General features: G+C 39.5%; 1 protein-coding gene across 5 annotated transcripts; it reads left to right on the top strand.

Annotated features, from left to right (window-relative positions):
• Positions 1-94: 94 nt before the first annotated feature.
• On the top strand, positions 95-13943 carry LOC5510235 (paired mesoderm homeobox protein 2). 5 transcript variants are annotated; one of them, XM_032379402.2, is made up of 4 exons: positions 95-201; positions 11878-12146; positions 12686-12864; positions 13286-13943. In XM_032379402.2, the coding sequence occupies exons 2-4, from the start codon at positions 12023-12025 to the stop codon at positions 13646-13648; spliced, it is 666 nt and encodes a 221-aa protein (XP_032235293.1). In that variant the 5' UTR covers positions 95-201; positions 11878-12022; the 3' UTR covers positions 13649-13943. The 5 variants fall into 5 exon arrangements, with proteins under 5 accessions (XP_032235293.1, XP_032235292.1, XP_032235291.1 ...); XM_032379401.2 differs by lacking the exon at positions 95-201 and adding an exon at positions 3716-3808; XM_032379400.2 differs by lacking the exon at positions 95-201 and adding an exon at positions 8004-8169.
• Positions 13944-14447: the final 504 nt, after the last annotated feature.

The following is a 14447-nucleotide window of genomic DNA, read 5'->3' as shown; positions in this document are numbered from 1 at the left end:
AGAGCTGAGTCTAGCTGATACTATTTGTTTAAACCCCCAGTACAAGAATGATTTATCTTCCAAATAGTTAACCGTGTGAAATGGAGAAAGAGGGCATTAATGTTAAATCTGAGAGAGGAGCTAACGCAATAATAACTGGGATACGTCTTTTTTTTCTTTCGCACAAAAAGAAAGCCAAGAAAACGAGCAGATTACAAAAAGGTAACACTATAACCAATTGCAGGAGTATTTTGAATTTTGGTCCTATATAATTTGTACTTATCTACTTTTGTATAATTTGTACGAAATTTTTTATTTATTTATTCAAAATCATTGTGACGTTTTTAATGTGTTTTTTTCGATCTTCTTAGTTCTTTATAGTTTCTTCTTTGAGTAGAGAATGACCACAAACCTGAATAGAGGCAAATCTCTTCTAGAAAATTCGTAAAGCATACGTATATATCTATTTATATTTTCACAGTTCATGACAAAAGGCCTTGCGAGTGAACCTGGCCATTCGTCTTATTTTCCGAGGCTTGCAAGTTTCGTTCTCCCGTGTTGGATTACTGATGAAATGTTTTTTTTCCTATTCTCTTGTCAATACGCCAGTTACTAAATTTACGAGCAAAGTTAACTTTTTCTGTCATCCCCTTAGGAGTATAGTCTCAACGATTCATACAACATGTTAAAACAATATCACATTGTAATAATGACTCGAACATTGCCTCTTTCATATTTTCTGTGGGTCTGCGTTCCTTATTTCGCAAATTTAGTCGAACAGGCCGGTTTTTGCTGTAAAGATGCTATAGCTCTTATCTGCTGTTTGGTAGTGTGTTGGCAGATGGTAACATCCTGCATTTAATAGTAACTTTAATTGATTGATTGTGACTGTGTGAGTGCAAGACGGCACGAGATTGGCAGCTTGGTCACAAGACGTCGTCATCACGTGACAAAGCACGCATCTGCACGTGACACGAAAAGTAGATACCACGTGATACAAAACGATCTTTTCCCGTGCTCCGTATTTCTGCAGCATAATAGCATCAGTGACATAGGGTATGTTATCAATTGAAGGTGTTTTTGCACCCTCGCTATCAACATCTCGGATACTATGGCTAACGTTGCACAAAATCAACGTCGTTGAGCAGGTACCAAATGCAGAAAAAGGACTTGCTGAGGTGCGCAGATATTTTGACAATTGCTAAATTTTAAATTTTAAATAATAGACCACGATTTTTGGCGATTTGGGTGGGGAGGGGGACACCCCTGCGCAATAGCTCACATGTGAAGTGACGTAGTTTTTAGTAGGTCACATGACCTCGCACTTATCACGTGACACTACGCAATGCTGGTATTTTTCAATGTGCACTGCAAGAACGCGGTATAGAGGATACGTTTCGCCATCTTCTATTCTGTATCTTTGTGTGCCAGTCGTAATAGCCAAACTGTCCGCACTTTTTCTCTCGCATGACCTCGCATGAGGTCTTAGAAAAAAAGACCAGCTATCAGCAATCCTGTTCAAATCCAGCATGTTAAAGATTGATTTCATCCCGCCGTAAATATAAATAGCAACTTCCTCTATTCATTTACGAGTCACGGAAATATGGCACGATAACTGTGTGTTTAACCAGATTATAACACTAGATCCGTATTCCAACTAATCACCTGGTGCAATTAGTTGGTGTTTACGGGTTCTGAAACTGCTTATCTGCGGTAAAACAGGACGAATCTACGAGTCAGCTTTTGTTGTTGTTGCCCCATGCTTAATTAATATTTTCCTGTTAGCTGTGACTAACATTAGCAGAGCTTAAAGACAAAGAAGAAAATGCGCACACAACTTAGTTGCAGTTGGAAGCAATAATAAAAAAGAGTAAAAAGTGGCATTTTGATATATATATATATATATATATATATATATATATATATCACAAATTTGTCTTTAGCTAAAGCTTCAATAGGTTTAGCTTAACCTAAACACGGCCTTAACGAAGTTTCATCATTCCTTAAAGTAAATTCATTTGCAACGAGGATATTTAATTTGCTCTTGGTGAACATCGAGGCATTCTTTGGGAAGTACTGTTGGATAAATGATCAAATAATAGTCTGTTTGCTGATTTAAATTCTCTCTGCCCTATTGTAAAGGCTATACCTGCCGGGTTGGAGCAATCTCCCAAATACACACAAACAGAACACAAAATTGGATACAGTACATCCCATGTTATAGCGAATATTTGACCACCACAGAATATGCCAGGACTAGCAGGCCTTGTAATATTTATGGTTTTACCAGGATACAGTTACAAAAAACTGGAGGCAACATCTACGCCTCTACCGGTAATCTTATTAGTCTTTTTTTTTAAGGGAGGGGATTGCGGGTGAGCCTCCCCTCCCCCCCGACCCTTGCCTCTGCCACGGCCCTGTATTGAGCCATAAGCACACAAGCTTTGGCCAAGCACAACACTTTCACATTTTATCAATAGATTAAGATGTAAAAACAGAGCGTTTTCGGATACTTTTCCTTTTACGCTGTATATATATATATGCAACTTAGTTGCCATATAAGTTGAAACGTTGTTAAGCTCACGTGATCTCATCCCACGCTCTACGCGTCCCGGGTTCCCGAGGGATTTCATCAAAATAGCAAAAACTTCTTTTGTTATATCGCTTTCACGAAGATTAAGGACGTTTATACCATGCAATGTATGCCTTACTACACGGCGCATCCGAAGTCCCAGGCATCCGTAATAGAGGCCATTAAAAGCTATGCTATAGCCTATAGTATCAGAGTACTGCTAATAGCATTAGGATCCACGCATTTCATCGCATAAACAGGAAATATATTAAAGGGGATTGTGTAATGATTGGCAAGTCCTGTCACAAGATTCTGCCTATGCTATTACAAGGTTAGAATAGGCCAGGTCCAAGACCAAGATCTTTAGAAAGCGCACGCATCGATCTAACATTGTGAGGAATGATTTTTGAAAGGTAGAACGATTCAAAGGTTGTGTATTTAGTATGATTGAGGTAGTGCTATTCCAGGGTTGTTTTCACGCAGTTTCTGTGGCGCTTGTGTGTAACATATCGTGGTACGCGTTGTTTTCCTTTCATAGCCTTGATTTAATGCGCTCTCGTTAAACCGTCTGGGAAAACCGCAAGCTTTTAAAAGATCATCAGCTTTTTGTCTTGATTGCCCACCACATACTATCGAGTCACGAGATCTGAGTACAATATGTTCAGCATGGACGGTCTGTGGTGGCACATGGAACACCTATACAGCACATTCGAAGAGATATCGAACCCGAGGTCCAGCATCACTTGGCTAGCCCTCGAGAGTGTATGCTTCACATTGCGCTGTATTGTGGGCATCACCCCTTACTTCTGCCTCACCGGGTCGTCATTAACTGCTAACGAGCTAATGCGATTACTAATACACCAAAGTATATCCGTGACATAATAATCGCTCTTTTTCTAGAACGCGAATATATGCTGGTCTTGACGAGATTACATAAGAAAACAAACAAAACAGCACACACAAAAAATCTCGCAATCGTTCAATATTGTGCACGTTTTAATGGCGTTTTACGGGGGTTTAACATTCTGAAGTTCTGTCTTGACAGGCTTTTGTTTTTCTATAAGCAAGTCCAGCCATTTCACCGCATTATCCGAGGGTCCCAGACTAAAATAAAGCCGCTTTGCGACTTAGTCCTCCGCAACTCAAATAAGAAACCGTTAAAAGCTGCGGTAAATGCAGTTGTTTATATCGGCAAACCTACGCGATCATCCTCATATTGAAAACAACTTCGCACACATCCTCATCTCCCGGCAAACGGTAAGGAGAATTATAACAAAAGAATAGCTATAGATCTAGTAGAGTCAATGTGGGGAAATGAGCGCGCCTTGGGGTCAATAGACACCTCGCGTAACATCGTCGCTATATAAACTGCATTCGTTTCATCCAGTACTAGGAAAGTTAGCAAATACATCAATGCTGTTTGGATCATTGTGTTATTACCTCTTTCTTGCTGAAAATAAGAAGGCTTTGTGTTTATAGAATAGTGTAGTGAGCGCAACTGATTGACTAATAATACAAATTTCTATATTATCCATACACAATAGATATACTAGCAGACTGATGGGTACGTTTTTAGCAAACTTACGTAATAAATTTCCATGGTTAAAAAATAGGGAGTGCTGGTAAATATGAAATCGAAAACAAAATGTTATGCTAGATATATTCTAATAGAAATTAGATCCGTCTGAAAAGGAATGGGTCCGTTCTATCACATGCTTCAAAAAATGCCCCCTCCCCACCCTCGACAATATGTATGATTCACCAAATTCAGCAGCCTTTTCCTAAACTATATACATTTAATAGTATATAGCATCCCGCAAACTGCTGTTTCTTTGTTGTTTGCTCTGACGAACGTTGCTTGAAACGTCAGCGAAGTCACTTCATCCTTGATCTATATTGTTTGTATCTCCTTAGACCTTGTTATTGTTTTATTCATTCGTGGCTACATGTAGTACAATACACCACGGTGTGCCTGAAGTACACGCGTACAAAGTAACGAGGGAAGCACGGGTGGCCTAGTGTGTTAGCGCGTCGGCCTCTCACCGCTGTGGCCAAGGTTCGAATCCTGGCTCAAACTGGGGATTTTTTCCGGGTTCCTGCCTTGGTTCGAATTTGTGTCACAAGTGAGTTGAAGTTATTCTCCCGTGTTTCCAGTCTTCTCGGATAAGGACACTAAACCGGAGGTCCCGTCTCTTCAAGCTGCACTACACTAACCTGAACCGAAGGGACGTAAAAGAACCACTGGGGACGCAATAAACCCTCTGGCAGTGACCACCCCCAGTGACAGTGCTTACAATGCTTACTAACAATACACTCAAGGGGGTACTTGAATTGGAGCCTAGCTCTGTTGTGCCTTCCGCACCAGTATAACTGGTGGAAATAGAAATAAATAAATAAATAAATAACTCCCAGCCTTCCTCGCAGGCGTTTGAGTGACACCTGCGTGAAAACGCCTGCGAGGGAGGCGAGGGAGGTTAAGTATTTTTAACTCCCGAATGTCGCTTTTGTGAGTGTAATGCCGATTCACTTGCGAATGGTGCTTATAAGTACTCTAAAATAGCACCGATTGACATTAGAGCAGAGTCACTTTCGATTAATATCAGATCATGTGCAGAAAAATCGTATAAACCTTCTCTTCATGTTTTTTTTTTCACTTTTATCTAAACATTGGTTAAAAGCACTTTTTCAAAGGTTTCCTCCTCAGAGAAATGGTTGTATTTGGTAGACATGCAGCTGCTTTGGGATGGTCCTCGTTTTTTACTAAGACAAGTTGTATAGTGATATCGTAACCCATCAACCGCAAGTCTGTGCCATCAGGACCAATGAAAAATACTGCTGCAGTTAAAAAAACACAAACATTCAGCCATGTGACTGCATTGTATATACCATTCACGATGAGCCGATTTTGGCACACAAAAGACGCTACGTGCACGTGCACGTGCAAGATGATTCCATTACTACTATACGCCGGTCTTGAGTACTCCCAAGAGACTAAGGCGCCCGAATAGACCTCAATACTTTTCACTCTACGTCACAGCGAGCTGTGTGTGGCGTAACCGTATAAGACTTAGGTCTTAAGGGCCAGGAACCTGGTTATTGTCTCCCTATTAATGCGCTGGTGCCTCGGTACCTGTGTGTTACACAGTTCGCTAGATAGCGGTGCTGGGGCCGAAATCTCCAGCCTAGCCGTAAAGCTTTAGCTGCCATACGGTGATTCAGCGCACGTCTGGATGTATGGTCTATTTTTTTATCGAATAAAAAATCAAGTTCGATCCTCGGCCATATGGTCATAATATTTTTTCTCATTTTGTCTGTTTTAATTAGACCTTTTTTTTCTTATTTTTGAGTCTTAGCTTTTTAAGCATATTTGCATGTTAACCTTATTTTTGCCTTAGTCGTGGTTTTTAAGCTACATGCGAGAATTTCGATAAAATATGCTAAAACATACACAGCGTAGCAAAACTAGGCATCCCACCTTGTGATTATTTCGACTGTAATACAACGGTGTTTTTGCAAGAAAATTCTAAATAATAATCATCCAGGGAAGAAATTCTGATACTTTTTGGCGATATTTGGTCAGTTACACTCTTGATTCAACCGATGGAAATGAGTGCTTTGTGTGACTCGGTATGTCGGCTTGACTGGCTTTCTTTAATTGCACCCAGAACTAAAAACATGTACGTGGCATAGTAATACACATCAAAGGGCGCCTCATTCCAAATTCCTCTACATGGTACATTAGTGTAAAGCATTTAATTTTCTATTTATTAACTGGCCTCTATCAAACACCCTTTCCAGCGAAACGCTAAATTCTAGTGTGAATTCATACATAATGGATAAAAAATACAATCTGACTCACACGCAGTCAGACGAAAACTGTTTGGTACGCTTTGTTTGATACGTAGAAGCCTTTTGTGCTAGCAGTGAAGCTAAAAAAGATAAACCATTTGATACGCCTTCTTTTTATGGGTCTTTTTGTTGAGGGATCTTTGTAAAGAATGGCATTCAAGCTTCCTACATTAACATTCCTATCGAGCCAGTGAGTTATCTGGCCAGCCTTCACCGCATAGAATCGGGGATCATCTTTTCACCAGTCATGCGCCTCTTTAGAAGTATGCATGGGCGACGTCTATTGGACGTGAGAGGGTTTTATTCTTTAAAAGGAGCCATCCAAAATGATGTCCCAAGAGATCAAATACATTTTCTTGCAAAGTTTAAACAAGTCTTGTTGCTTTGCACTTAATGAACAAATGGTAGCTGTTTTCTCTTGAGGCACCAGATATATTTGGTTAAAAGATATACGAAGGATGAAGCTCAGTTTTCAATTGGCCCTCGACAAAAAAGTGACACGTCCCCTTTAAATTGATTTTGTAAATAATCTGCATTACTCTGCATTTTACTATATATACTGGGTACCTAAGGGTTTTTCTTTTTTATACTATTTCCATAGTTTTTGCAAGAGTATTATTTTTATACAAATCCAAAAGCTACACATATTTATTTCAAAAGGTTTCAGGAAACTGCGAAAGGAATAAATAATTTTTCCTTGGCAAATACTTTGTACAAATTACATATTGATAAAACATGTTTCTTCAAGCTTTCGTCTGAAAGAAAGGGACGTGTTTGATCGGTTATGAATATTTACTTGAATAACTGCATTCCCTTTTTTTCTGGAAAAAAGAAAAGGAAATATTAAAATAACAACCCTGTTACTCTTAACATTGTTATTCTAACATTGCTGATATGATATTCACGATCACGAAAAACAACACAGCCAGTCCTTATTAGACATAACCATGCACCAAGAAAATATTTTTTGTAACTCCTAAATCTGTTTTCTACTGGATTTCCTTTTTGTGTTTCCGGATGTTTTACCTCTGCGTCCTATACCAATCAAGCAGTATTATATTGCCGATTATTATTGCCGATTATCAAAATAAAAAAGCTTAGGAAAAATAAAGCATAAAATGGATTTTGTATGAAAACACAGTACGTCGTACAAATCCGGCATTTTTAGCCTACAAAGCATTATCAAAATCGCTGTTTTGTCTCATACTGTTAGGTGGAAATGTTGTATTCTTAAAGTAATATGTTCTGGGTTAATCGTTTTGGAATCGTTTCTTATATCGCTAGATCATTCTCTTGCATTTGCAAGAAACTTTGTCTTTTTCCCAATTATTTGCCTATTTAAAATCACGGCTTGTATGTTATATTTCTACATTATTAAACTCTTCGCACATGGATAGTAATTTGACATAGCAGCTATAAACTATTCATGCTGCCTTCGTGCAAGATTTAATAAGATTTAGTTTTTCGCACAAAGCATAACTTTCCTTCCTCTCTTTAAGCTATCAACATCCAAAAAATGCAAAAGAATAATCTTTTGATTAAATTTTAATCTCCCCGCTACTTAAATGTTTACAAAGCCTGTGAGTTAAGCTCGGATATAGTACACTATAGCGTACTCTGAAACAACACATCGAAACGAACTCTACCAAGAGCAAGATTGAGGACAAAGAGTTTCTAGAAACAATACATTGAATATCCCCCTATTTCGGTGGTTTCTATGGTTGGTTAAGTTTCCCTTGACATCTGCAAAGTGAAACCTGCTTATTCAGGTATGTCGTATGCATTTACTATTAAACTCTTTTACTTGATCCTAAGGAATTAGCCGTCATTTCCTTTGATTTCCCAATCTGACATCAAGTTTTCCACACCACATGTCCATAATCTTTAAGACTGTATGTGATATTTTATCGCATGATGCTTTAAATCTAATAAGAATTGTGGTGTTTCTATTTTGTATCGAAGGGGTTCCTTTTTCATTCTCCTTTTCCCCCCAAGAAAAATACGCCCCTAAGTCTCGCTTACAAATTATTAGATTAAACAAGCAGATGAGGTTAGATTTATCTTAGCTCAATATCGATATGTGATAAACTTTGACAGAATTTAGGACAGTACATAGTGGTCGGTTTAAACAATTCTTTCCTCGCGCGTTAAGACGTTTTAAAAGCCTTCAAGAGATTCAATATCCTGCCCCCGAAGGTAATATAATCATAAAAATATGTTTTGTTGGCCCTTTTTAAAGAAAAATACAAGACTTTAGGAGACGCAGCAAAGTGAGCCTAGTAAGACTAGTATTTATGAGGGTTGTTAAATGCGTAGACTGAACATTTCATATTCCATTATCCCCTTTTCATTTTAACAAACAGTTGAATAAAAAGGAAAAAAAATCGTTTCTGTTTTTACTATTAAGATTTTGTTCTCAGAAAAAAGATGAATCAACTCATTTTTTTTTGTCGTATTTTATCCTTCAAAAAATAAAGCTGTAACGAAATTATTCTCTCACTCAAAGCTGTAGCTGTAGTTTAACAGTATCATTGTATAGTAGACGGATGTGAGTAAACTTGTAAGTTAAGCGAGAATCGGACGTTTTGGATGCTTCGTATGCAGGGCCAATTCATGAAGAGGCAGGCATTGAGGAGGGAAAAGAGAATGGTATCTATCCCTCACCTAATCCGGTTCGCCTTTTCATCACAGCTCAGTACCACTATGTCTTTATCAGCTTAGAGAAATGACTATTGATACAAGACCGGTGCCAGCCCAACATTGCGTCTGGGAGCAAAAAGGCTACATACAAACCCTCGCATACTGCTCCATGAAATTCATTATTGAGTATTGTGTTCTTGGCTCGTAAAAGGAAAGTACTTGACCTATGAGCTGATCTTACTGATTTCGTGAGAAGCACCAAATACGCATATAAATAAAAGATACTTTTAAACTCTTATCCCTGTTCCTATTCATTTCAACAAAACAAAACTTGTATTCGGCCGCGAGGGGTTTTGAGATTGATATTTCTGCACAAAAATCACTATTGCTTATTTCGGTATTGGACCAACTTAGATTGTAAGCATTGTACGACATTGAATGGTTAATTAATGATATGTACGTGTCCCGAAAAGAATGACTGCGAACATCAACGTCAAGAACTATTCACATTTTCGGCAAATCCCCCTTCGATGAAGCTTGAACCATGCATATAAGATAATTGGCAACTTTATTTTAGAAGCTTTTTTTGGCTTCGAATTTTCTATGGGATGATTTGAACAAAAGGAAAAACCATTGCGCGGCCATAATAAAATTTCCTTTCTGATCTCTAAAAAACACGAGTTCACACCGGAGTGCGAACCTCGACTGTTCAAACATCACTTCACGGAAGTTAACCATCCATTTCACCATGAGCACATGCTAACAAACATCTCGTGCACTTTCGATAAAAGCTTTCAAACGCATTCATGTAGCTTATTCACCATAACCTGGGCCCGAAGATTTGTTAAACGAAAGCACCCAGACTTCGCTTAACAACAAACAAACCCAGCAGAGATCATGGCAATTAGCGTTGACTTTGGGTACTAAGAAGTTCACATGTACAGATATCCTTATCGATTATGCATCTTTTTAGATTCTTAGTAACTGCGTATTAATCCATTTTGTACCTTGCATTATTTCGCGTGGGTATGCGTAATTATGTCGACCGGTCGTCAGTAAGGCGCAAGCGTCTAGTGGTTCAATATTGTTCACTTATTGTGTCCCCCTGTTATCCCCTCCAAGAGTTTCTTATACCATGATCTATGATATCAATGACATAGTTTTTTTCACAAGTCATTTTTGGCTCAGCCTCTTGAGTAAGCGCGCAAGAAAGTCAGATATGCCAAAAGCGCCATTCCAAGATGTCTCTTCTCTTTGTTGAGTGAAAGGTACGGACAAACTGGCAAGACCGACGGCAAAGAGCATATGCAAGACATTTTAACAAGTCGATCTCGATCGGTAGCTTTAAAATCATTGATAACTCAAGGAGATGACACAAATTAGGATTACCGATAACGTCTTAGACTAGTCGACGCGTTTCTAGTAGTTTCAAACATCGGTAGCGAGATAAAGTGTTTTTCTCATCATGCCTTTGGCTCACGAAAGCAAGACAAAGAAAAATGTGTGGGGAATAGCGTTTCGAATTAGTGTCGAGCAATAAAAAAGTGGTTAAAGCAGGCTTGTGGTGAAATTCATTTCGCAACAATTTTCATTTAGAGACAGGTTTCGATTTCAGTTGCCTTATTGGATTTTGCGCGAAGATCTGATTTTGAAATTATTGCTGTTATTTTAACTAATGAAGAGTACAATACGGATGCTATCCCACCACAATTAACCCGACTCTAAATCCCCTTTGTTGCGGCTATAATTTAATATCGCGCGCCCTCACAATAGTGCCACTACAAAGGCAAAGGGTGTGGTAACGGTCCTTAACCAAAGAGTATGGCCTGGATGAAAGAGACATGTTATTCTTACGGTGTTGATAAGAGTTATTAATTAAAATCAACGGCGCGTCAGGGAGGTCTGAAAGCTGTCATTATAGTGCAATCCATCACTGTCGGCAAATCAGTCGAATGAGGTGGACAAACAATCTCATATGCGTCCTGAGCCGCATTTGTTTGCACAAGTTTTAGAGCGGTTAGCGATCGTGACGAGAGCAGGTCTGATGCGGTTCTCATAGTTTGCTTAGCCCCCTAGTCGAAGACCTGAATCCATAAACTGTTAGTATTGGTGGTCAATCAACTCAATTAACAACTGCTGAAGGGATTAGGACGTCCGAAGCGTACACTAGATGATGGGACGAACAGTCTCTTTACAAGAATCTATGTTGCGTCTTTTTTTCGCGTGAATTTATATTGTGCTGAGCTCAGGAAAAAAAACATTATAAGGGAAAGTATTTCTAAGATCCTTTTAGTGACAAGACTTGAGTATTCCCTCAAGGAGCATGAAGTCAAGTGCGGGATAATTTATGCGCAGTTGCAAAGCTGATTCAATAGTTAAGGACAGTGGATTTTTTTTTTTATTGATGCGTTTTCGTCAGATATCACCCTGATATTATAGCTTTCAAGACTCTAATGAGCGTAGCAAAGCGATTACGGGTTCTTTTGGTTTTACCCCGATCTCACAGGAATAGAGGGCTTATCGCATTCTCGTGCTCAAGGGTTCTTAACAAACTTGATTTCAATAAACATTTTACAGGATTTAGTGTGTTATGTGTGCTAAACTCAACCATTTGACACTCTAAGTTGTTATTAACTCACTTGTGATAAACAAACAAATCGTTGACTGAGGGCCATTTTTCACGAATGTGAGCGAGTGTATTGATTCGTTGTGTAACGCGCTGTGAAGAGGTGTATTCACGTGAGTGATTGGCTCAAGTTAATTACAAACACAGGTGCAAACATCATAGTAAGCCAGTTCACGTCACAAGTTGACTTTCATTTCCTATCTGCGTGCAGGATAAAGCGTGGAGGAAGTCGATCTTACCTGCAAACACACCAAAGCCCAACTAGCTGACAGGACGCGTTCGACGCCAGTCCGCCATAACCACCCCCACGAACAGTTAGTAAAAGACGTTACGTATCATAAAGAGGTTAACTAGGGATGAGCTCCGACTTGCGATCATCGTCCTTCACGATTGATAACATTCTGCGACCAGATAGCCCCGAAGAGCCGCAGGAGCCGCGATCAGCCGCGAGAGCACTCACCCTGGCTGAGAGACTAGCAGGTAAAGGCACGAGCCTCACATCAAGTTGTAGTGTCTCAACTCGGGTAGAATTTGTAAGGGACAGCGCTTAAAATATTTATATTTTTTAAATGCTCTAAAATGTCTATATGGCAATGAAGCCCTGGGAATTTTTTTCGTTAAATGTGTGTTTTCTTCCAATTTTGTAGTTGACAGGAGATAACTTTTATATCTCATGTTTTTGCTTGTACTCATTAAATTTCTCTATCTGTGTCTTTATCGAGTTAAAAAATGGTAACACAAGAAGTCGGGGACGGGATAGATACAATATGGCCATCGTTTGTTGTTCAAAAATGAAAGAGCAAAATCATAGGTGGATGCAAGGGTTAATTAGAATTTTATCCAACGTTAAGTTAATTTAATACCCTACTGTGTTTTAAAACTCTACTATGAAACGTTGACATAATATCATGATTAAAAGTATGCCTTATAAAGTTATATCAAGTTATGGTTACTTATTGCCTTTGATCAAGAAAACCTTACATCTTCACCATCTAATTTGCGCTAATCTCCATCCGCAGACATCATACTCGAGGTGCATTATGGTTCGTCACGTGCCAAGCACAGGCGCACGCGCACTGCGTTCACACATCAGCAGCTTCAGATCCTTGAGAGTACGTTCAGTAAAACACATTACCCGGATGTAGTGATGAGGGAGCAACTCGCTGCTTATATCAACATCCCCGAGTCCAGAATACAGGTATGCCTTAAGGAATGTTACTAGGACCTATGGAAAATGGAAATTTATTAGGCTCTCGAAGGCCCCGGTCATTCTAGTCTAGTCTGGTCCACTCATATAAAAATCACCCACATTTCCTTTCTTCTTGCCTCAGAATGCGAAAACGAGTTAGTTACTGTAGTCCTGGCAGTTGATCCTAGGAACTCAAACTCTATGTAACTGCGAATGGAAACAAGGAGAAACCTAGTTCGAGAGAAAGGAAAATGGGATTTCTGCAAGCATAATTTCATTTTGCCCGAGAAGCCCGTCAGTCTTGTACGTTACGAACATACCTTTTTTCATTTGTTCAAGAAAAACCTCATCTCATATAAAGTTCTATGCCACATTAATCTATCATCATCATCCCCTAACAATATGCCATTCTTCTGCCATTTTATCTTAGGTTTGGTTCAAAAACAGACGAGCAAAATATCGCAAGCAAGTTAAGGATGGAGACGAGCCAGCGGTTTCCAGCAAACCTTACGATAGCACGTACATTCCCTTGGATCCCACATGGATCGGCCGAGGCTACCCTACTCTTACTTCACCACACTACGCAAGCACTGCGCATGCGCACATGCACTTACCGTGGCCACTGTGTCCGTACAGCGGCTCTACCTCGTGCGCATGCTTCGATTCCCAGATAGCTACTGCGCCTGCTCAACACTGGGCGATACCGCAACTTTGCTCGCAGGCTTCTAAGACCCCTTCGCCTCCTTTAGAGAGCCCAAATCATGTAAAAGCTTCTAGGGACTTAGAGCAATAGATTAAAGGACAATTGAAAAAAAAAGTAATCTCAAAAAACCTCTTCTAATCCCTTAATTATGAGTAACCTCTGTGAGGGAGTAGATCTATGTCGTCATGGCAACTGGGCATTATTGTAGGAGAATGTACAGACTATCATAAGATTCCTTACGACGGGATTCACACCTCTTGGACGTGAAACAAACTATTGTAAATATGTGAATAGATTTCTTGTCATAGGGTAATTTTCATTCGCCTCACTAGCATTTTGCTTATAGTATTGTAAAGCGTATCAATAAAATAATGCACAACTCTAACGTTCACACGTTCACGGGTGGATCCAGTTTATAAAGAGGATGGATGGACGGCTGCGCAGGAGACTATAAGACTACTAACCCTTCTAAATTTAGGACCTCTTTTTAGTTGCCCCCCCCCCCCCCCCCCCCTCCCGCCTCCCCTGTAAAATATACAGTACAGCTACCGGGATTTTGCCAGAACAACGGCCGGGAAACGGGTTTTGACTCCAACTTCAGGACTGTGTATAAAGCATTCCCTCTCCCTAAAAGAAGGAGGGAGCGGGGTGGCAACTCCCTCAACCTTTCCCTTGATCCGTCACTGGCGCTTGATGCTTCCTATTGATTGATTGACGAAATCCATCGTGATTCAAGCGGATTTAGTTCACTTACTGAGATGATATCAAGTTTGTAAAGGGTTCCATAGCTTACAAAAGTGTCATTCAAGTCTGATCGACGGGCTTTAACTTCTTATTTTTTTTTCTTGTTGAACTTGCATTTCCAAGTTTTTAGTTTTTTATTAGTTAT

The sequence above is a fragment of the Nematostella vectensis genome, chromosome 10 (assembly GCF_932526225.1).
Source record: "Nematostella vectensis chromosome 10, jaNemVect1.1, whole genome shotgun sequence".
In the NCBI taxonomy this organism is placed as follows: Eukaryota; Metazoa; Cnidaria; class Anthozoa; order Actiniaria; family Edwardsiidae; genus Nematostella; species Nematostella vectensis.
This window is presented reverse-complemented; position numbering and strand designations above follow the sequence as displayed.